This window comes from Pleurodeles waltl, chromosome 6 (genome assembly GCF_031143425.1).
Source record: "Pleurodeles waltl isolate 20211129_DDA chromosome 6, aPleWal1.hap1.20221129, whole genome shotgun sequence".
In the NCBI taxonomy this organism is placed as follows: Eukaryota; Metazoa; Chordata; class Amphibia; order Caudata; family Salamandridae; genus Pleurodeles; species Pleurodeles waltl.
In genome coordinates this window covers 1104915453-1104939180 of record NC_090445.1, presented here as the reverse complement: position 1 = coordinate 1104939180, position 23728 = coordinate 1104915453, and the positions used below count along the sequence as shown (strand labels likewise).

The window sequence follows — 23728 nt, the reverse complement described above, 5'->3', positions numbered from 1 at the left end:
GGGCACGGGGCGAACGCTGAGGGGCTGCTGGGAGGGCGGAGATGGTGCGCTGGGTGGCGGCTGTACCTGTAATGGCGGGGGGCACGGATGGTGCCACCCCCGCAAGGGAGCTCCCTTCCGAGGACGTGTCCGTGTCGCTGCAGGGTCCAGTCGTCCCCGTTGTGGAGCTCCCCTCGCCCTCCGTCTCACTGGTCCAGTCAGACTCTGTGGCATGGCCCTCCTGGGCCATGTGAGATGCAGCTCCCTCCTGCCCCGATGCCACTTCTCCTCCGCCTGATGATGCTGATGCACACAAGCACAGAAAGACAAACAAAAAGGGGGGGGAGAGAGAAATAAAGAGATTTTGAGTACATGGATCACCGGTACAGTTAGCGGACATGACAGACACAGATGCCTCCTGCACTAAGTTGCGCACTTGGGGTCCCCTACGCATTCCGTGGAACATGCCCTACACGCCTAGAGTTGACAACTGCACCCATGGATGACACGGCCCAGGGATGGCTGTACTGACACACTACTGAGGGTGGTGGCTGGGGACACAGGGGCTTACGGGGGTGCCCAGCCTACAGATATCGCCCTGGCCTAGGGGGACCCACAGCCCTCCTCCCCCACCCAGACACCTCCACTGCGCGACAACAGAGTAGATAATGCTTGTACTCACCCCCTTGTGTCTGCTGTGCTGCCCTCACGCGCCCATCCAAATCAGGGTAGGCCACCGCCAGGATCCGGAACATCAGGGGGGTCAGTTGACGGCAGGCACCCCGCCTACGTTGGGAGGCCATCCCCAGCAGAGACTCGGCGGTCTTCTTGGTCCCGCAGCGGATGTCCTCCCACCTCTTGCGGCAGTGGGTGCCCCGTCGATGGTGGACCCCCAGGGTCCGGACTTCCTTGGCGATGGCACGCCAAATCCCGATCTTCTCATGGGCGCGGACCTATGTGACACGTACAGGGAGGGAGAAATACCACGTTCAAGTTTGTCTGCATTTTCGTTGCCAGTGGCCCAACGCCCCCCATCCCCGCCAGGCCCCCCGCCAGGCCCCCCGCCAGGCCCAACATGCCCCCCATCCCCGCCAGGCCCAACATGCCCCCCATCCCCGCCAGGCCCCCCGCCAGGCCCAACATGTCCCCCATCCCCGCCAGGCCCCCCGCCAGGCCCAACATGCCCCCCATCCCCACCAGGCCCCCCGCCAGGCCCCCAAGCCAGCCAGTGGCCCCAAATCCATATTGAATTAAACTCACTTGTTGGTCTGGAGGACCGTAGAGTAGCGCATACTGGGGGAGGACCCCATCCACAAGTTTCTCCAACTCCTCTCCAGTGAAGGCAGGGGCCCTTTCCCCAGTCGCAGCAGCCATTGTCCCTTCCAGACCGAGGTCACAGCAACACTTGCAGTATAGGTCCTCTCCTGTGAAAGTTCAAGTCGCAAGTGGATAAGTAGATAGAAAATGGCGGTCACGTCCGTGGCGGTGCGTACCGTGGCGGTGCGTACCGCGGCGGTGCGTACCGCCACCGCCGGCGCCCTTCGCCATTGGCCCCTGAAACCCATAGGCTTCAATGTTAACCAATGCGGCTTCGCGCCGCGGTGTGCCACGCCAGCGCATTGACCTCACATCCCATTGTCACACTTCACAGGTCAGGCAGCCGCCATTTCGAGGGTCCACATGGCTCAATTTCAACTGCGTCACACAGGCCTAGGCCTTGCATAGCCACTCAGACACGCCATTCACTGCATAGAGAATCGTTTACTGTGCAAGTTGTGAGTACGTACCTGTGGGTTGCTTGACTCTGTGCTCCATGTTGTCCTTCCTAGGCACCGTCCGCTGGGTTTGGCGAGGAGAAGGATGAATCCTCGCGTGTACCGACCGCTGGTGGACCTGTCGACAATGGAAGAACGCCACATTATCCTGACCTACCGGCTTGACCGTGCCACTATACATTAACTGTGTGCCCAGCTGGGGCCCGACCTGATGTCCCCCATCCGCCAACCCACAGGGATTCCCCCTCTGGTGCAGGTCCTGTCAGTACTCCATTTCTTGGCAAGTGGGTCATTTCAGACAACAGTGGGAATTGCTTCTGGGATGTCTCAGCCCATGTTTTCGAAGGTGTTATCCAGAGTGTTGTCTGCCCTGATGAAATACGTGAGGAGCTACATCATTTTCCCTGAGGTGGGCGAATTGGCTACAGTGAAGGGTGATTTCTACACCCTTGGACATATTCCCAACGTCATTGGTGCCATTGATGGGACCCATGTGGCTTTGGTTCCCCCAAGAGACAGGGAGCAGGTGTACAGGAACAGAAAAAGTTACCATTCCATGAACATCCAGGTGGTGTGTTTGGCTGACCAGTACATCTCGCATGTAAATGCCAAATTCCCAGGGTCAGTGCATGACGCCTACATCCTGAGGAATAGCAGCATCCCTTACGTGATGGAACAGCTAGAGAGACACCGTGTATGGCTATTGGGGGACTCTGGGTACCCCAACCTGTCGTGGCTACTGACCCCAGTAAGGAATCCCCGGACCAGGGCAGAGGAACGGTACAATGAGGCCCATGGGCGTACTAGGAGGGTGATCGAACGCACCTTTGGCCTCCTAAAGGCCAGGTTTAGGTGCCTGCATATGACAGGTGGATCCCTAATGTACTCACCTAAGAAGGTGTGTCACATCATCGTGGCCTGCTGCATGCTTCACAACCTGGCTTTGCGCCGCCAGGTGCCTTTCCTGCAGGAGGATGGTCGAGACGGTGGTGTTGTGGCAGCTGTGGAACCTGTGGAGAGTGACGAGGAGGAAGACGACGGGGCTGAAACAGACAACAGGGACAGAATCATTGAACAGTACTTCCAATAGGACACAGGTAACAATTCAAACATAATTTAGTAAATGTGAACTACTCTCCTGCATCTCTGCTGCCTGTCTATTTGCCCCAGTGTATGATGACTGAGTTGTGGCTTTTCCCTCCCTATTTCAGATCTGGGGTCCCCACTACGAGTCCTGTGCTTCGTTTCCCCATGGACTACAGCTTTGTGGCAGCTGTTTGTTGACTTCTCTATGTACAAGGACATATTTGCACTGTCATGTCAATTACAATATTTTGAAATCACAGCCAGACTCCAGATATTTTTGTGCAAAATAGGTGTTTATTTCAGTGCTCAAAATGGGATGGGTGGTTTCAAGTGGGTGGGGGCTATGGTGAAGGAATGTCCATGGCAGAGTCCAGAGTAACAGTCACACAGGTGCATTGTCCAGAGGCCTGTGGAGAGATGGAGCATGGGCAGTTCAAGGATGGACAGGGTGACAATGTGGGACAGTGGGATGACATCAGGTGGTATCCTTTGCTGGCGGGGGTCTTGACATCCTACTCTGTCTTCTTGCGAGATCTCAGGGCCCTCTTGCGGGGTGGTTCTTCTCCTGCAGGAGGTGGGGGTCTGGTGGGCTGCTGTTGTGCGGGGGCCTCCTGTCCACTAGCGCCGGCGGAGGTGGTTGGCTGTTCTTGGTCCAGGCTAGTGGCAGTGGCCCTTTGTTGTTGTTGAGTGTCCGTCCTGGTGTTGATGAGGTCCTGCAGCAGCCCTACCATGGTAACCAGGGTGGAGGTGAGGGCTCTGATGTCCTCCCTGTACCCCCGATAGTGTTCCTCCTGCAGTACCTGGATCTCCTGGAACCGGGCCAGTACCGTCGCCATCGTCTCCTGGGAGCGGTTGTATGCTCCCATGATGGTGGTGAGGGCCTTGTGGAGAGTGGGTTCCCTGGGCCCGTCCCCCCCTGTCGCACAGCTGCCCTCCGAGTTGCCCTGTTTCCCTGGGCCTCTGCCCCCTGGCTGGTGTGCCCACTACCACTGCCCCCAGGTCCCTGTTGTTGTTGGGGTGGTGGGTTATCCTAGGTGCCCTGTAGTGGTAGACACACCGCAGATTGACGCGCCCTGGAGACAGAGGCATGGGCCCGCTGGGTGGGAGCTGTGCTGGTGTTCCCAGAGGGGTTTGGGTCTGTAGTGGCCTGTGCCTGTGTGAGGGGAACCGACTGTCCAGAGGTCCCCGATGGTCCGGGCTGGTCATCAGTGTCCAGGTCGACAGAGCTGCTGTCATCGCTGACGGCCTCTTGGGTGGGGGGTGTGGAGAATTCTGGGCCCTCCGTGGCGGTGTGTTGACGGTCGGGTCCTGCAGGGGTATAGAGGTATGGTTATAGTTTCAATGTGTGGCATATGGGTGTATCTGTGGGTTCCCGTGTCCCCAAGTGCTGGCATTCGTGTGTGGGGGCTTTGGTGAGGGTGGCTTGTGGGGGGGATGTGTATATGCATTGGGCATGCTTTGGTGATGGGTGTCCATGCTTAGTGGACGCATGCAGGCCTAGGTTTTGGGATGTGTGGGTTGTGATGGTGAGACATTGGCAGGGAATAGGTGTGCTGGGGGTGGGGGTGAGGATGGTGGTGGGGGTGAGGATGGTGGTGGGGGTGAGGGTGGGGGTGAGGGTGGGGTTCGAGGATGGGGGTGAGGGTTGGGGTATGATTTGGCATGCAGGTGGGGGGGAAGCAGTAGTGAAGCTTCAACTTACCAGTATCCATTCCTCCGCCGACTCCTGCGAGGCCGTCAGGATGCAGGATGTTCAAGACTTCCTCCTCCCATGTTGTAAATTGTGGGGGTTGAGGTGGGGGTCCTCCGCCAGTCTTCTGCACGGCGATGTTGTGCCTGGATACCATGGAACGCACCTTCCCCCGTAGGTCGTTCCATCGCTTCCTGATGTCTTCCCGATTTCTGGGGTGCTGTCCCACAGCGTTGACCCTGTCGACAATCCTCTGCCATAGCTCCGTCCTCCGGGCAATGCTGGTGTATTGGACCTGTGTGCCGAAGAGCTGGGGCTCTACCCGAACGATTTCCTCCACCATGACCCTGAGTTCTTCGTCTGAGAAGCGGGGGTGTCTTTGGGGTGCCATGGAGTGGTGTGTATGATGTGTGGGGTGGAGTATGTGTAGTTAAGTGTGTTGAGTGTGGTGGTGTGTGTTGTTTTGTGTGTGGATATTGTGTGGGTGATGGTGTAGTGTGCCTCTGTGTGATGGTATTCTGTGATCGCTGATGTGTCTCTCAGTGCTTCTTTCTGAATTTTTGGTCGTAGGGGTTTGTGGGTGATGTGGGTGTGTGTTTTATATTGTATTGTGTGTGTGGGAGTGGTGTGTGTATGTGTATCAGGTGTGTGGAATTCAAATCGGCCAATGTGGCTGAGTTTTGTTCGTTTGTGTGTATTCTGACCGCGGCGGTGTGTCCCGCCAATGTAAAACCGCGTTTGAAAGACCGCCGCGTGGATTCGTGGGTCGTAATGGCATGGGCGTATTTCTGTTGGCGTGACGGTGGAGGTTTGGTCACCTCCACTTTTCCGCCGACCGCTGGTCAGGCGGTCTGTTGTGGCTGTCGGATTTTCGGAGGTTTGGCTGCTGCGGGTCAGAATGACCGTGGCGGGTTACCGCGACCGCGGCGGAATTATGGAGGATTTCTGACCGGCGGTAGGTGCCTTTTACCGCCGAGGTCAGAATGACCACCATAATCTGTACACTTCATATCTGCCTTTTTGCCTCTGTGGCAGAGCCTCATATAGATGTGGGAATATAGGGAATGTGTTTTGTAATTTCCATTTGGCCCACACTCTAACAAATGAGGGAATACCCCCTGTAGCTCTACATGTACACCAGCCGATCTATATTACAGTAGTCTGCATCCTGTTCTGTAGTATCAAGGTGCTGCAAGGCATTAAAAGCGGGTGCACGTGGTCATAGTGCCCCTGGGACACTTTTGATAATATGGCCCCAGAACCTTCAGATGGGCTCTGCAAATAATTCAGCTTGAGCTGTAGACCAAGACCATTGTTTCTGTGCCATGTTTGAACAGAAACCAGGTTATCAACTTCCCAACAGTTGGTGTTTGCCCATGTGTGATTACAGTTAATCCCATACAACTTTCTGTAGAATCCCACGCGTATGGGAGCAGTGCAAGGGGCAGCAGTTTCTGTGCTTATCAGAATTTAAATTAGGATTTTTTAAGAGGGGTGTGGCGATAGCCTTTTTAAACAGGTCCGACATCACTCCATCCTGGAGCAAGGCATTAATGTTTTTCTGCAAAGGCTGAAGGGTCAGGTCCTAATGACAGCCAGGCAACTCATTGAAATTCATCTTCTATAGAGACAACTGTGCATACTCAAGGGGATAGATTGTAATTTCAGTGAGAATGTTCATGGTATTAATGTGCCCATTACAGACGTCTTAGTGTAGTGGTCACAGTTTCTAATCCTAGAGGTAAAGACAGGAGCAGCCCGCGGGGCATGGAAGGGGCGGGGTGGCGCACAAGAGGAGTGGGGGGAAGGTAATTAAAAAAAATTACACTTACCTCCCTTGCCGCGCTGCACCGCTCCATTCACTTCTTCTCTGCTGACTGCAGTCACAGGCTCCCAGTCTGCCCTGCGGCCGATCCTGACGCGGCACAAAGCAGCGCCAGGATTGGCTGCGAGCACCCAGCCAGGGCGCTTCCAGGCGGACCGGGAGCCTGTGCAGGCTCTGTCCAGCCCGGCAACTGTGTTGCTGGGCTGGAGAAAGCCTACTGCGCGTGTGTGTTTGGCAAACCCGAGACGGCCGGTCAAACACACATGCACTCTCAGGGGAGTGAACTGTACACTCCCCTCAAGTGCACGTCACCCACGTGGCCCCACCCCTTTTTAAGAAAACAATAATAAACATAGTTTATTATCATTTTCTTGAAAAGATTTTTAAGCTGCCGCTGCTGGCGAGCAGGCGACACTCCTCTGCCCTAATAGATGAGCCGCCCCTGGATAAAGATCTGTTGGTTAAAGCAGAGCCATGAGTAATCTGTGTGTAAAAGGTTCCAGCACTGCACTTACCTGTATGTACAAAATTAACTGGATTCAATGCTTTAAATGGGAAGGTACTGAGGTCGTGCCATGGATTCATGTAACTTCCCAGCGAAACATTTACTTTGGGATTAATAGCAGGGGAGCATCAGGAATAACCTTTGTATTTGGAACTAGAAATACAAATTTCAACAGAAATGATTCATTAATCAGAGGTTTCTTGGGGTTCAATTCAGAAATCATGTAATTTTCACAACCCTGTAGTTAAGGAGACACACAGATTCTTTAACTTCAGGGGTGCGCAATTAACTCCCCCACATTGAGGGAGCTTGTAAGATGGTACTTTGAATGCAAAATACCCGCAGCTGCAGTTAGTGTAAAAGTGCAATTTCACAATCAAATTACTGTTTTGATCTTCCTTAGGGAAGCAATTTATAATATTAGAAATCCTTTTTTATTGACACCAGTCCATGGGGTGATTTGGGATATCACCAGTGCTTTAAATGGGCCGGTACTCTCCGGTACTGAGTACAGGCACTTTTTTATTTTGAGAGGGAGAGTACCGGCATATTTCAAGAAAAACGTAATACTTTTAATTGGAGAGTACCGGCACTTCTTAGAAACAAGCAGGTACTCTATTACAGAGTACCTGCACTTCTATTTTTCCATTTAAAGCACTGGATATCCCCAAACCCAATTTATTGCTGTTCAGGGAGGCATATGTTCATCATCTTAGAGTGTGATGGAAAATAAATTTTTAAGGATAATGAACCCTACAATATGCTAACTTTTCGGATATGTATAAAATTGACAATGCCACCCTAGACACTCCGTCCAAAACTCACATTCTCCTGTCGTTCATCCCATGACTGGAATATCCACCAAACTGGAATTTTTTCTACAGTAGTTGTCAACTATGTCCACACAAAACAAAATAGATTTTTTTGAGCCACGTAGGTCAGATGACACTTTTTATGCACCTGCGTTTCATTTAATAATCAACCCCATAACTATTTTCTGGTAGCAGCAAAATCAGAGGCAAATTTGAAGACCATTGATTCTCTCGTCTAATAGACGTAAAGATTACAATTCGCAAGTGTAGTTGCAGTAATGCAATTTCTTTATTCTTTTGTTTTTCATAATATATTGTTATGAAATACTGTTGTGTGTTGCTGCATTATAATCCACTGCTTTTCAATTTTAATTGTTATTTTTTTTTTCTATTACTGTGGGACTGATTTATACTTTGGCAGACAGGGTACTCTGCCACAAAAGTGACGGTGCACCCTGTCTAACAAACTGTAGGTCTGTACACCCTATTTAGTGTCAGGGGGACTGCCAGCCTGTTAGTTGCTCCGTTGGACCTTTGGAGGTAGGGCATCGGACAGCCCCCCCCTAAATAATGTGTATGGCCTGATACATTTTTTTCTGCCTGTCACTGTAAGGTAAAACTTGGTGGTGAGGGACAGAAAAAACAATGACCAGTGGAAAAACGTTCTGACGAGGGGGAAGGAAATAATTCGGTTTTTTGTTTTTCTGAATCAAAAATTTTGTTAAAGTTTTGTGCATAGCCATCATAACTGAAGGCAACTCACCACCAATCAAACTTTTTGTACTGTAACAGAAAACACAATGGCAGCAGTTCCTGACAAGGTACAGAGATCACTGCTGGGCTAGCCATAATCTATAAATCTGGGAGAACGCAGTAGTGAGGGTGGCAGACGAAATTCCTCCTCCACCCTGATAGGTACAGTACCATAAGCCAAACAAGTTATCTGTCAATAGACATTTATTCTTACTTATCATCATCAATAGTGATTTTGAAACAAAGTGTAATACAAGACAAACCTGTATATTCCTAACATACCTATTCACACAATCCACTTAAATGGCTTAGTTTGTTAATTTATTTTCATCGGGGTGCTGCAGAACATAATTGTAAGCAGTGGGGTTGCTTTGTTTCCTTTAGGATATATTTGATCAAATCTGACCTACTCAAAAGAAACAAAAAGAGTATCATGTTTAGTCCTGTCCTTGACAGAGTATGCATGCAGGCATATGTATGGATAGGTACTGTATACCTAACTAGAAAGGTAGAAAACTGATCATGGATGAGAGTCCTGGAATATGGTTGCAATTGTTTGTAGTGAGAAGTAGCGGCTGGTGTCAGGGAAAAGTAGTGTCGCAGGGCGGGAGAGCAATAATAAAATTAAAAAATAAACAACAACAAAAAAATTACCTGCCACTCATCTGCTGTTCACAGGCTGAGGCTCCCAGACTCCTCTACAACCAATTCAGACGATGCTCTCATGCTTGTAATATCCATGAAAGCAGCATCGGGATTGGATGGATTGGGCTGGTTTTGTGCTCCATCTGTGACAGGGAGCCTGGGCCTGATATTGTTCTTCACCCGGCAATCCAGCTGGGATGGAGAGATGTCAGTGAGGTTTAGCCGTCCTAAGATGACTGGCCAAACCAACATGCGCACTGACAGCGATGCCCACCACTACTCCACCATTCTTTGTATGGTCCTGCTCCCAAGTCTTGGCTCCTGATGAAAAATAAAATGATAATAAAACTGTTATTATCACTTTATTTTTCATTTGTCTCTGCTGGCAGGGGTGGCACTCCTTTGCCTGAACGGAGGAGCCACCGCTGGTAGTGAGGCTCAACATTAATAGGAGGTGAGACCTATCATATAGAGATGTCGACCACCCTGCTGTAGTCAGCCTTCATATCTTTTATGAGTGGCAATTAAGTTGTTCACAGAAATGCTATTTCAGATCCTGGGAATGCAGATGAAGAAGGCCTGCCTACTTCTATTTCATGTCTTTTTTATTATAATGTATGTTTTATTTAGTATCTTGTTCTCTAAAAAAATATGCCTAAGCAAATGTTGTGGGGTTCTACTTCCAAGAAATAACATCACATTCCTTCCTTTCTAGTCCAGGTATGCACATGTTTGCATCTCTTCATCATCTAGGGGTATAGATCTAGAGAGCATCTCCATTAGATAGCATTACTTCCTTCCTCTCATTTTCAGGTCTGAACACCTTTGCATCTCTTTCACCTAACACGAAGTTTGTGTGAATGAACCTCTCCTAACTAGTGATATGTGTTGCTCTCTCCACAGTTCATGGTATTAAGTGGACATGCAGCAATGGCAACAGTAGCTCAGGATTCTCTGTCGAACAACTCGTCCAGCAGATCCTCGACAGTCACCAGACCAAACCTCAACCTCGGACGCACAATTGTCTCTGCACTGGCGGTCTGGGTAAGTTGAAGGGACCTATGTGGAGCCATATTTGAAGTCACGGGAACACTGGCAAAGTTGATAACTACTTATAAGTCTGTTCTCACTTAGGTGCAAAACTGCACTAAGGCAGTTTTGCCCCAAAAAGTTTTGCACCGGCTTGCACCATTTTTTAGCACCAGCTGGGCACCATATTTATGGAATGGTGCAAGCCGGTGCAAAGGGTAGGCTAGCTTAAAAAAAAAATTACGTTAGGCAGTTTTGAGTCAAAATAAATGATTCTGACCAGATTAGCATCATTTTTTGACGCTAAGGGGCGTATTTATACTCTTTTTGCAATGAATTAGCGTCATTTTTTTTGTACTCTAATTCAGTGCAAAACTAACTCCATATTTATACTTTGGTGCTAGACCCGTCTAGCACCAAATTTATGGAGTTAAAGTCATTTTTTGGAAGTGGAATCCTACCTTGCCTTAATGAGATGCAAGGTAGGCGTTCCCGTGCAAAAAATGACTCTATGGCCTTAACACCATATTTATACTCCCATGTAAAAATGGTGCAAGGGAGGGAGGAAGGGTCAAAAAATGGGGCAAAGCTTGCTTTGCCCCATTTTTTAAGACCTGGGTCAGGGCAGGTCTTAGGGGACCTGTGGCCCTATTTCCATGGTGGAACACCATGGAATAAGCCCAGAGGTGCCCTCCCTAGGCCCTAGGGGCACCCCCACCCACACTAGAGGGACTGCGAGGATGGGGGACCCCATCCCAGGTAAGTACAGGTAAGTGCATTTTATTTTTGAAAGTGCCATAGGGGGCCCTGAAATGGGCCCCCATATATGGCACCGGGTGCAATGGCCATGCCCAGGGGACCCCTGTCCTCTGTGCTGGCCACTGGGGTGGTGGGCATGACTCCTGCCTTTCCTAAGGCAGGAGTCATGTGGCATGGTAGGTTTAGCACCATAAAATGACGCTAATCTGGTTAGAGTCATTTCTTTTTACTCTAACCTGCCTAAAGCCATTTTTTGGTGCTAAACCCTCTTCTTCTATACTGCCAGCCCCACCGACTAAAGTCATTTTTTTAAACTCTAGCCTACCCTTTGCACCGGCTTGCACCATTCCATAAATATGGTGCCCGGCTGGTGCACAGAAATGGTGCAAGCCGGTGCTCAACTTTTTGGTGCAAAACTGAGTTAGCGCAGTTTTGCAGCAAAAAGTATAAATAAGGGCCAATATTTTGTAAGTTTGCGCCACTTTTGTGTCATAAAATGACGTTAATGCGGTGCAAAAAAAGTTTAAATCAGGGCCTTGGTGCTAGATGGGTCTAGCACCAAAGTATAAATATGGAGTTAGTTTTGCACCGAATTAGAGTAAAAAAATAATGACACTTATTCGGTGCAAACAGAGTATAAATACGCCGCAGAGTATAAATATGCCCCTAAATATGGTGTTAAGGCCATAGAGTCATTTTTTGCATGGGAACGCCTACCTTGCATCTCATTAGGGCAAAGTAGGACTCCACTTTCAAAAAATGACTTTAACTCCATAAATTTGGTGCTAGAGGGGTCTAGCACCAAAGTATAAATATGGAGTTAGTTTTGCACCGAATTAGAGTTAAAAAAAATGACACTAATTTGGTGCAAACAGAGTATAAATATGCCCCTTAATATATTTCAATATACTGCATGAAGGCATTATTCTTAAATATGGTCGTTTTCGCTCACCAGAATCTTCGGTAAATAGATTCATTTCTAATCAGTGACATTTTAACTATTTTACATCTGAATCTTTCACAAACTATCATGTTGAGGATTGTCCCAACATTTTGTGCAAGGTCCTTCACATAGCACAGATAGCCCATAGACAAGCAACTAGCCCAAATTCATTAACAAAATTGCATTCAAATATATAATGACACATGCTGAAAAAGTAAGGAATATGTGACAGAACAACTAGGTCCTAAACAACTATAGCCTAAACCACTACTGCTAAACAACTAAAAAGTCTCTACAACTAAGTACTGAACAACTACTGTCTGAACAACAATTGTGCCTGAATAACAATTGCCTGAACAACTAATTATTCTAATCAACTAATAAACCATAAAAACCAAAAAGAAAACCTTACCTTAAAATCAGTTGTTCAGGCAATAGTTATTCAGGCACAATTGTCGTTTAGACAGTAGTTGTTCAGTACTTAGTTGTAGAGACTTTTTAGTTGTTTAGCAGTAGTGGTTCAGGCAAGTAGTGGTTTAGACCTTGTTGTTCAGGATGTTTCCCCCACAAAGACATCAGTGCTGGGTCAGAAATGCATTATTCTTGAGCACTTTAGACCAGGAATTGAAGGATCATCATTCTTCATCTGTAACAAAGTGACTGACATCAGCATTCATAATGCAATGATACACCCTATGGGTGTGGTACATCAGTCTGCTCGAGAGAAAAATAATTATATGTGATTAGCACTGGGTGCACAAATGCATGCTTAACTTGCCAGGCGCAGGGCTCCAGTATTCAAATGTAGAGTATAGGACTCATTCTTTATCATCAAACTGTGACCCAGAGTATAGGAGAGAGAGAGAGAGAGAGAGAGAGAAGAAAATCGAAAGAAGAATTGATTCAAAAAGAAGGGCGAAAAGACAGGAAAACTGATACACTGACAAAAGAAAAAAGTAGGGATGACTGGTTACCTGCAAGGGTGAGATAAAGAGACAAAGTATAGGGTAGTGGAATAAAGAGGCTTTAAGTGGAATCAAGGCGCAATTTTTAATTAAACACTTGTATCATTAAACTACTTGAGGAATAAACTGGACATTTCACTGTCTGATTGTTGTGAAGTTCAATAATTTGCAGGTCTGTGAAATTGTGAAGTTTGTAGACAATGTATAGCTATGCATTTAGGTAAAATGTTTGTTTTTGCTTGGTAATCTTCCATTAAAGGATTTTTTTCACACAAACTCACTTTTTGTTGGATGTTCACATTTCTATCTAAAAAAAAGTTCAACAGTGTTGTTTGTGTTCCTAATGTGAGTTACACAAAGATATCCCCTTTGCAATCCAGATTTACTAGCCTATTAATTTGACACAATGCTCCTCTCCTTGCACATTTTCCTAACATTTAATGATGTAAAGTAACAACTCAATCAACACTATTGAATGCAAGATTCTTCTGGTGTCTCTGACAGTTTTATTTGAGTATTGATAGCAGGAGTATTACTACAATATTTTATTTAAAGTGCAGAGAGGCCCCTTGAATCTCTCATTTCTCTCAGATATTAATGGACCACGGGATGAATTACCCCCACACTGCAATGAAGAATGGGATTCAATCACTCCACACACCACAAGAGCCTGCTTTATGGACCTTGTGCCAGGCTCATGCTGCATTATAACCACTGCCAACCGCTTTGCAGGGAGGACAGTATGGGGGTTACAACTGTAGACTGAAACAGCAAAAATACGGTCAGAGAAAAGGGTCACAATATAGTACATAGATTTGGCAGAGTGGAATGGTCTTCAAGCTTTTTTCATGTTTACTAAAATTTGTTCTGACAAAAAGGATAGATATTGAGAGTCCAAGGCATTGAAAAAAAGAAGTCTCGACCAACCCATTTGTATTGCACCAAGACTCAGGTCAGGCATTTGTCTCACAGTTTTTATAATGTAATACATGTGTATTCCATGAGAATTTATATTTCTGTTTTCCTTTTTAAGGAGGATATTATTAGCCACAAGGAGATTTCTGTAGAGAAGTAGGAACTGACATAAATGTTAGTTCTGGACATCCATTTACAGTCCATTTCCCTGCTTGTCCACTTAATCCAACAACTGTTGCCTCTTCCCCACATCTTCTTGCTGCCCTTTCACATTCTGGTAGTTTTTGACAAATGGTTCATATCTAATACTCTCTAGAGCTCAGTGCCAGGCTTTAAATGTACACCCAACCATTGCCCACCCCACTGCTTGAAATCCTTGGACCTCTAGGATTAGTAATTCAAGTTTAGAGAAAGGTGCAGGTGACTTTTTCCATGCCATCCTTAATGAGGACCATAGTATTTATTTTGCCTTAAAGAGCAAAAAAGTCTAATAAACTGATTTGGTAAGTGAAGCATTCTAAGCTTACTAATTTACCAATCTGGAAACTCTGTTTATCCATATTTTACTTAGAAAGCCTTTTAGGTCCTAGACAGAGAAACATTGCGTCCAAATGAAAAGTTGTGCAGTACTTACAGTTCCAGTTATCATTGCCAGTACCTATATATACAATGGTTACCAAAATGCGCTACACAATATGTTAAGAACCATTCCGGGAAATGTCTATAAGTGAAAAAATAATTTTGTCTTAATACAGACATCTGGATGTGGTCACGATAGCTCACAGAACATTAGAAATTAATCAGTCTATATTGTTAAATCAAAAAGTTTGGGAAAGGGCTCTGTATTAGTAAAGTTGGGTTTTTTATATGTAGTTGCCATGTTTTTAATTTGATGCAATGTTTTGATCAGTTTGTTTTAAGTTATTTTTCTTAAATAAAAAAAGTGGTAACATAAACTATATATTATTTAAAATAAAAATGTACATTTCATTAGGACGTTTGATTAAAAATGTAAAACAATGACAGCATGACAAATTCAAATGGGAATGTTACTGACTAAAGTGTGAAATTCACAGAGCAATAAACTACCAAAATGAGGCCACTTCCATAAATTCACTTTCCTTGGGCTATTTCTGACATGGTTGCAACACTGTTCACAGAGTAAACTGCAAATTGTTTTTAAAATAATTCTTGAAGTTGTATATAACTGCATACAAATTTAATTAGAAATGCTGACATTAGTTACCATAATTCCTAAAACATTTAGAGCCAAGTGCACTAGACGAATAGTGGTATAATATTTGTAATTATATTTTAGTTTAATACAATTGTGAAAATCAGGTTATCATAGCCACAATATTGAATCGCAAACTAGAGTAACAAAATACATTACACTACAACTGGAAATCCACTTTTCAGAAGAGATTTTGGTGAAAATGTTTTAAAACCTGTAAGGCATGCCACTTACAAATGTAATCACCAGTTATTAATAATTAATCAATTCCCTGAACTAAAAATCAAGTCTACAGAATTTCATTTCTAAATAGAATTAGTCTACTTACTTTGTATTATTTAAAATAATGGCTCACTATTTGTAAGAGAAAGCCCTGTTTTCCCTGCAACCCACTTTTAGGCTAGAGTCCATGGTAAATTGTGGGGAAAAGAAATGGCTGACTGACGGGCAGAAGCCACACATAAAACATTGTAACTAAACATTGCCAAACTCCTTTTCTGATCTAATGCTGAGCCACCTAAGACATCCTCACATTCACATTTCATTCGGGGATCAAGGAGTGTTATATACACATCCAAACCATTCACATTTTTTGTTTCTCTCTCCAGTCATGACACAAATTACATTTTGCACTCCAAGTTTCTTTAGCCCTTCATAATACTATGCCCAGACATGTGGTAGAGCTCAAGTGCACTGATGAATCATGAATTTTACAAACTTGTGTATCATTTTACAGTTAGAGCACAAAAATTTAAAAATTAGGGCATTGTACCATTCATATCACCTAGATAGCAACGCATAAAAATCCTTTTACAGAAGCGGAACCCTTCCTAACTTAGCCATCAGTATAACATGGCTACAATTGTACACCAAGGCAGAATGATCACTAAACTCAATTGGCACACTGCTTTGTTTGTGCCTAGCAAAAGGATTGATTCTCTATGACATCAATGTCACACACTAAACGTTTTACCATCTTTCCACTCACATACTTCCTGTCTTGTTCCTGGAACCAAATAGTTATAATTGGATCAACCCTTTTCATATTAGGCACCACTCCTGTCATGAAAATGATTAAGCATCAAATGTATGTGACCCTGGAAGAAACCATGTATAAAAATAAAATCCTGGAAAATATGATCACTTGTACTGAACACATTAACAAATATTAATGTTTCTGTTCCCTAAACACTGGACATGTTGTTTCTATTAGAAACTGTAGAGGTAGCAAATATTTCCTGGTTACAGTTAAAGTCAAACTTTGGAGTAAAGCTAAAACCAACTTCAGTGCTGTAACATAGGCCCCCGCAGCCTCCACGGTACATGGGCCACGAGCTTCCGCAGCCTCCCTGAGCACAGTACTCTGGCCTGAGACCTGCTGACTGAGTCTGCAGGGGGGCCTCCAATGTAGTTTGCAGGTGGGCCCCCTCAAGTTTTGTTATGCTGCTGACCAACCTAAATCCCATTCCAGGGTAACCTGGGCTGTCTTCTGCATAACAAGCTTAAAAGGGTCGGAAAGGACAATTGGGGATCCCTCTTAGCCAAATAGCAACCGGTAGGACCCAGTAAAACCTCTCATACAATTTTATAACAACATCTCCGGAGCAAAATTAACCACAGAAAGCTAAAGCTCTCGTAGCATAACCTTGAAAAATAGTCCTGAGGTCACAGAAAATTAATTGATCTAAAAAGATACCAAAGAGACATATTTCAACATATAAGACCATTTTCAAACAATCAACTCAGGTACATTCCTTTAATAATAAACCCAGATTAACATTGATTGTTCAATGTGAGATGTTCTTGCTCTCATACTCAACGTTATTTAATGTCATGTGGAAATACACAAGAGGGACTCAAAACTGCGGGTGCAAAAACATTTATGTGGTCTAGGGTGACCTTACACTTCAGTGCCCTGACCATGAATTCATGGTGTGCATGTTGCCACTGCTGGTAAGCCATTTATAGCTACAAGAGTAGAGAAATTGGGTATCTTAATGATAGCAGGGAATTAGAGGATGTCAGCCATACGAGATGTGGAAGGATTCGATAACGTATTTTCCTAAAATTGTGAACAATATAATTGAATGTGAAGCAGAACTATACCAACCACACTTTCTCTTTGAGAACCTTAAGTGGAGCGAGTGTCCTCTAACCTGCCAATCTGATGTCCCTGTTGGTAAAGGTGTCCCTTACCAACAGGGACATTAGATTGGCAAGTTAGAGGACACTTGTTCCACTCATGGTTGTCGATAGAGAAAGTGTGGTTGGTATAGTTCTGCTTCACATACTCTGGCTAATGCCAGTCCAGGACAATCAAAGTTCTGCCATCTACCTCTGCCCACAGCAGAGCAGGTCAAAGAAATAATTCAACTTTAGTTTTTTTTTACCACGTCATTGCCTTAATTATGTGATAGAATCAATGAAAAAGTGCCTGCACTTTATGATTCCCAATAACTGGGCAAAGCCAATTGTAATTGGACCCATTAGCGGTATAGAGGGGAGGGAGATAAGCTTTCCCTTTCTGCTAAGTGATTATGCATTAATAAAGCTGCCTGTTTCTTTCTTGGTAAAATGAATCAATTAGAATCAAGCATTTGTCTATAATTCTTGACAGAAAATGCACTGCCAACTCTGGAGATTGTACACAAATAAAACAATTGGGAAGAATCATGGGTCAGAGGCTACTTAATTCTCCAGCCTTCTGGAAACAAGTAAAATCACTTTGTTGTGTCTGCTAGATAGAAGGCATCGGTTTCATCAAACACCCTCAAGAATCACTGACTTTGACCCTTGACCCACAGGCTATTTTCCATTCTCTCGTGTTAATTATTGACCTGCAAATTCTTTTGAGAGATATTTTGACTGTCAACAAGTGAATTAGATTCAACTGGTTTCATAAGACACATATTTCTTATGGGAATGAAAGTTTTATCTCTCTCCCTCTAATTCACTCCTTCCTTAATGACCTAAGAAAACCGTTATGATTAGACGAGATAATTAGAAAGAGAACAAAGTGCATTTTATAGGACCGCACAAGTCAGGGGAGAGCACAATTAAAATTATTTGTTGTATTTCTCCTTCAATTAATCCACTTATTTGCTGTTGATTGTCACAGGGGCAGGGAGCAGCGTACATCACAAGTGCAACAGTGCCAAGCATCGCATCATCTCGCCAAAGGTCGAGGCAAGGTCAGGTGGGTACAGCGTGCACTCCGAAGTGCAAAACAACGATGTCTCTGAAGGCAAGCACGAGCACAGTCACTGCAAAGCTTCCAGTCGGGAGAAAAGGAACGGTAAAGTGGCAAAACCAGTGTTGCTCCATCAAAACAGTACTGAGGTATCGTCCACCAATCAGGTGGAGGTACCTGACACCACCCAGAATTCTCCTGTGTCCATCAGCAGTGGCTTAAATAGTGACCCTGACATGGCGGACAGCCCAGTGTTCACAGGTGTCTCAAGCATGGCTGTTGCGTCTGTGATGGGGGGCCTATCGCAAAGTGCAGCTGTATTCATGTCCGAAGTGACCAACGAAGCAGTCTATACTATGTCCCCCACTGCCGGCCCTAATCAACACCTCTTATCCTCTGATGCAGCTGCCCAAGGACTGGTGCTTGCTGTGAGCTCTGATGGACACAAGTTCGCTTTCCCTGCATCAGGCAATTCAGAGAGCTTGTCTATGTTGTCCACCAACGTTGCTGAAGAACTAGTACTTTCCACAACACTTGATAACAACAGAAAGATGTCAGAAGCCACCATGAACTTTGACCCAGACTGTTTCCTCAACAATCCCAAGCAGGGGCAGACGTATGGTGGTGGGGGACTTAAAGGGGACAGCAGTAACGCCAACATAAGGCGCTCATCGAGCACGGACCGTAGCTTCAACTTCAGCGCTGCCCTAGCTAAAGAGATCAAAACTGAGGACACATCTTTTGACCAGCAGTTGTCTAAAGAAAGCTTCTCTAACACCTCCACATCTAATTCACTCAGCCTAACAGCAGGCTCCAGTTTGCTTCCCTCAGGAGGGGGTCTCAGTCCGAGCACCACCTTAGAGCAAATGGATTTCAGTGCAATTGACTCCAACAAAGACTATTCAACCAGCTACAATCACACAGTACAGAGTCCCCATGTCCACCAAACACCTTCCCCTAGCTTCTTCCTTCAGGATGCCAGCAAGCCTATCCCTCTGGAACAACCCTCACACAACAATCTGAATGATGCAAACAACTCGTACGTAAACACGTTAGGAATGCCCAACGTAAAAACGGAGGTTACGCCCCAAACAACCTCCAACTGTAATGGCACAGTGGACCAAGTTAGAATAGAGGCAACCTCTTCACTGCAGCTAATGCAGTTCCAAGCAAACTTCCAAGCCATGGCTGCGGAGAATGAAGTTACAATGGAGACATCTCAACAAGCCGAAGGGAACGACAACTTAATGAAACCTGGCGAGCTTCAAGCCTGCAGTACGGAACACTATATGCAGCATGAAAACAATGGTGTTATTAGGAATGGGAACGGCCTCCCCATACTCCAAGGGAACATGGTGCAGGGGCTCTATCCTGTCGCTCACCCTAACATAAACAACAACTCCAACATGGAGCTGAACTTAGATCATTTTGACATCTCCTTCAGCAACCAATTTTCTGACCTTATTAATGATTTCATATCCGTCGAAAATGGCGGCAATGCAATCTATGGACACCAGTTGGTGGCAGGTGACAACGGCGGGCTGCCTCACACAGATGATGGCAGCAGGGCAGCATACAGCCAGGCTGAGATGTGCATACCTTGCTGCAGCCCCCAGCAAGTCAACATGCAGCTCAGCAACACAGAAAATGGAGTCACCACCATGGCCTACATGCACGTGGCCGAGGTCGTTTCCGCTGCCGCTCAGGGGGCACTGGGGATGTTACAGCAGAGTGGCCGCCTGTTCATGGTGACGGATTACTCTCCGGAGTGGTCGTACCCAGAGGTGAGATTACCCCTTTCATGCTTTTGCAATTAGCAGACTATCTCATAATGCTTTGAGAATAAGGGGTGTGTAGATTGTTTTGTGAATGTACTTTGAAAAGACTTTTAAATGCATCTGCTTTGAAATAAGAGTCACAGAGTTCGAGCCATTTGCATGTCTGAGTGTTCGTTTTATTAAGCACTCAATTACATTGACAGTTCTTTTTCTCTAGTAAAAAAAAGAAATCAGAAATGAATGATCTGCCTAGGTGTAAAAAGCGCTTTCAATCTGGAGTCTTTACAGGGCTGTCCATTTAATTCACAGTAGAAGCACAAAATACATTAAAAGAGGGACTTACAAATTGTCAAGTGTTGACAACTGCAAGCGGCCTGGTGCAACCAGTGGCCGTGTAGATTCTTCTTGTCTTTGTAGATGAGACAACAAAAGTGAAGCACGTAGGACCTAGATCATAAAACTTTTTGGAAAAAAGTCAGACATGTATTCAAGAAGGAGTTCTCAAAAATATCAAGTCATTTGTTTGGCGTTCATTAAGAATTCCAGGGTTCCTCCTGGAATTGTATGTAAGTCTTAGGTTTGTGACCTAGAGTACTATAATGCATAACTATAGACATGCATGAAATTGTAATGTGTGCTGTTCCGCAGCCACAGGGAATGAGCCTGAGGGGTATAGGATGTAAGTCTATAGTTCTGTATTTAAAACACATTAGGCCTTATTCACAAAGCCATTTTCTGTCGTAAACCTATATCTATGGCTGAAGGTTGCTCCATAAAAGCATAAAATCCTGTCTGGATTAAATTATTTTCCTATTTAGTAATTTTATGCCACAACTGTGGACAGTTATGCATTAGTAAAATCCATACAGTGGGGTGGGGAGTGGAAGATCAATGCGTTGTTAGAGTTTGTGAATGTCTACAGAAACATGAATTTATTATCGTTCAGCATTTGTTTTCTGATATATTTTACTGATCTTGGAAATGACCAGAGGCTCGTGCCAGCATTCTTATACTCCCCTTCCATGGTGTGAAAGGCAATAGAACAGCACCAAGCTTGATCAGGGTATAAGAGAAGGAGTTTCTCCATGGTACAAATGTTTTTCCCTGCAGAGAAGGAAAAAAACACGAAACACAAAAACAGAAACGTATTTAATTAGCATGCTGCCTATCGGCAAAGCAGAGTTGCATCTGACATACAGTTCCACTGAAAAGCAGATGTCACGTTACGGCCCAGTAAAACACCTGGAAAACTGACAATGTTGTAGCTTTATAGGGTAGTATTGGCTAAGTGTGAATTCCCAAAACTCGCACATCATACACCGCTGAAAAGGTGTATGTTTATGAATACAGCTGCACCACTTTTTTGTGAATTGAGCCTGTTTACTCTTGCACTTCACAAGAGTACATTTGTAAGCTTCTTGGCCCCAGTATTAAATACTAAGGCCCATATTTATACTATTTTGCGCCATATTTACGTCATTGTTTGTCACAAAAGTGGGGCAAACTTACAAAATACAATTGTATTTTGTAAGTTTGTGCCGCTTTTGCGTAAAAAAATGACGCACATGCAGTGTAAAAAAAGTATAAATATGGGCCTAAGAGGTTGGGCGAATAAAACACAAGACAAGGGTATTTGTCGATTGCCATTCTTTTGCAGATCCAACTTATACTACAATACAGATTTGTGCTTTGTACTCTTTTCTTGCATTTTTATGACCTGAGAAGAAAATTTCACATATTGCAATGTAGGTAAGAGAAATATTAACAGATGAAAGTCATAGACATCTCGGGCCTTATACCACATAATTTAGCATTCAATTAAATTGGTACTTTTTTGCTACCATAAAAATAGAGTACACACATTTTCTCTCTCTTTTCAACTAACCTTGTGTTTGCACATGATGGTTGCATTTTTTTACCAAAGCATGAATGGTTTAAAGCAAGTTTGCCTTATTATTGCGTTGTACAAAATATTTGGTCGTATAAGAAATTGGATTACTGGTTGACGGGGGTGTGAGCCCTGGTCAAGCAGCAACCACAGTCCTTGTTAGGGTAAGGCACATGCAAACCTCTATGAACCTGTGCTCAACCTCCTGGTAGTTTGGCACAGAGCAGTCAAGCTTAACTTTAAGGCAGTCTGTAAAGTAAACTTCAATAAATAAAACAAGACTAAAATGACATGAATCCAATAGGTAGAACTAGAGATAGTAATTTTTAAAGAATTCAATGAAAAAAGCACCAAAATGAACAAAGTATCAACTCAGGATATCTAATCATGCTGGACCTGGTCAAAGTCACACTTTCCGGCCAACTGCATTGAAGATCAGGTTGGACACAGTCCATTGGTTAGGCCTGCTTAAGTTTTACCTTCTTAAGTTCATGCCAGGAGTCCCATTCATGTTGAAGAGGGCCACAAGGAGCAGGGCAAGTGTCGCAACAGACAGTCACCAAATTTTGAAGAATGATTGGAGTTGCGGACGGGCGTTGTTAGAGCTTCGCGGTGGCAGTCCCTGAGGGTGGTTGATACTACAGTGCAAAGAGTAGGCCTGACAGATCTTTGCACTGACTTGCAGTGAGAGTGACATGGACTTGGTGCAAACTGGCCCATTCGTGGTTGGGAACAGCCCAATATCTTGATTTTAGCACCAGTGAGCCACTCCAAGAGAAGCACTACTTGGGGGTCAGGAACTTGCTACAACTGGGTCCAGGGACTGGTGTAGAATGTTGGGGAGCCTTTTATGTCCCTGAGGCTCAGATTAGGAGGTCAGCAGACTAGTCTTTGGAGTCACTCTGAGGTCCAGGGTTGTAGATGAACTTGCAGGTTGAGTCCTCCTTCCCCCAGCAAAATGGCAGCATGTCAGCACAGCAAGGCAGCAGTTCCTTTAGAGCAGCAGTCCAGCGGAGTGGCAGTCCTTGTAGCAGTACAGCAGCCCTTCTTCTGGGCAGATTATCCACAGGGTCCAGAGGTGTACTGAAGAGTTGGTGTCTGAGGTCCAGTATTTAGATCCAGTTGCACCTTTGAGCTGGGGAGAAGCTTCTACAGGCATGCTTTTGAAGCACACAGGGGCACTGCCTTTCTGGCCCTGGTTTCAGACTAATTCCAGGGAGTATGGAGCTCTTTGTGTGGAGACAGGACACATCTTATTCAAGTGTAAGTGGGGCTGAGCCCAAGTCGTCCCTCCCATCTTACCAATGATGGCCCATCCAGTCACACCTAGGCTTCCCATTGTGTATGGCTGTTTAGGAGGAATACACAAATTGTCAGCTACACCCAGTCATGTGACCCAGAGACAAGCCATAGGCATCAAATAGCTAAGGTTAGAAGACGCCAACTTTGTAAAAGTGGCATTTCCATAATTGCAATTTAAAATCCAACTTCACCATAAATTAAGATTTTAAATTGTGATTCCAGAGACACCAAACATGCACTGATTACTTGTTACCATTTGGAAGTTACACTTATAAAATGTAATAAGGTAACTCTAATGTTATCCTATGGGAGAGATAAGCGTTGCAGTTGTGAAAAACAAATTTAAGACTTGTTTACTGCCAGGACATGTAGAACTTAAATGTACATACCCTGCTTTTTAAATACATTGCACCCTGCCCTGTCTGTTTAGTGCCTACCATAAGAGTGACATATGCATTAAAAATAGAACGTTTAGACCTGACATAAAGTTTATTTTGCGAGGTCAACTTTGCAGTGTGAAAAACTGCACACAGGCTGCAATGGCAGACCTTAGACATGTTTAGAGGGCTACTGATGTGGGTGGCACAATCAGTGCTGCAGACTTTCTAGCAGCATTTAATTTACAGGGCCTGGGCACATGTAGTGCTAGTAAACT

At 45.0% G+C, this 23728-nt stretch overlaps 1 protein-coding gene across 6 annotated transcripts in view; it reads left to right on the top strand.

Moving 5' to 3' along the window:
• The window catches only part of CAMTA1 (calmodulin binding transcription activator 1), a 2488613-nt gene that overhangs the window by 1889493 nt on the left and 575392 nt on the right, over window positions 1-23728 (top strand). For all 6 annotated transcript variants that reach the window (XM_069240215.1, XM_069240212.1, XM_069240214.1 and 3 more), the window contains 2 exons: window positions 9974-10114; window positions 18034-19889. In XM_069240215.1, the coding sequence (XP_069096316.1) occupies window positions 9974-10114; window positions 18034-19889 (1997 nt within the window). The remainder of the gene's footprint in view (window positions 1-9973; window positions 10115-18033; window positions 19890-23728) is intronic.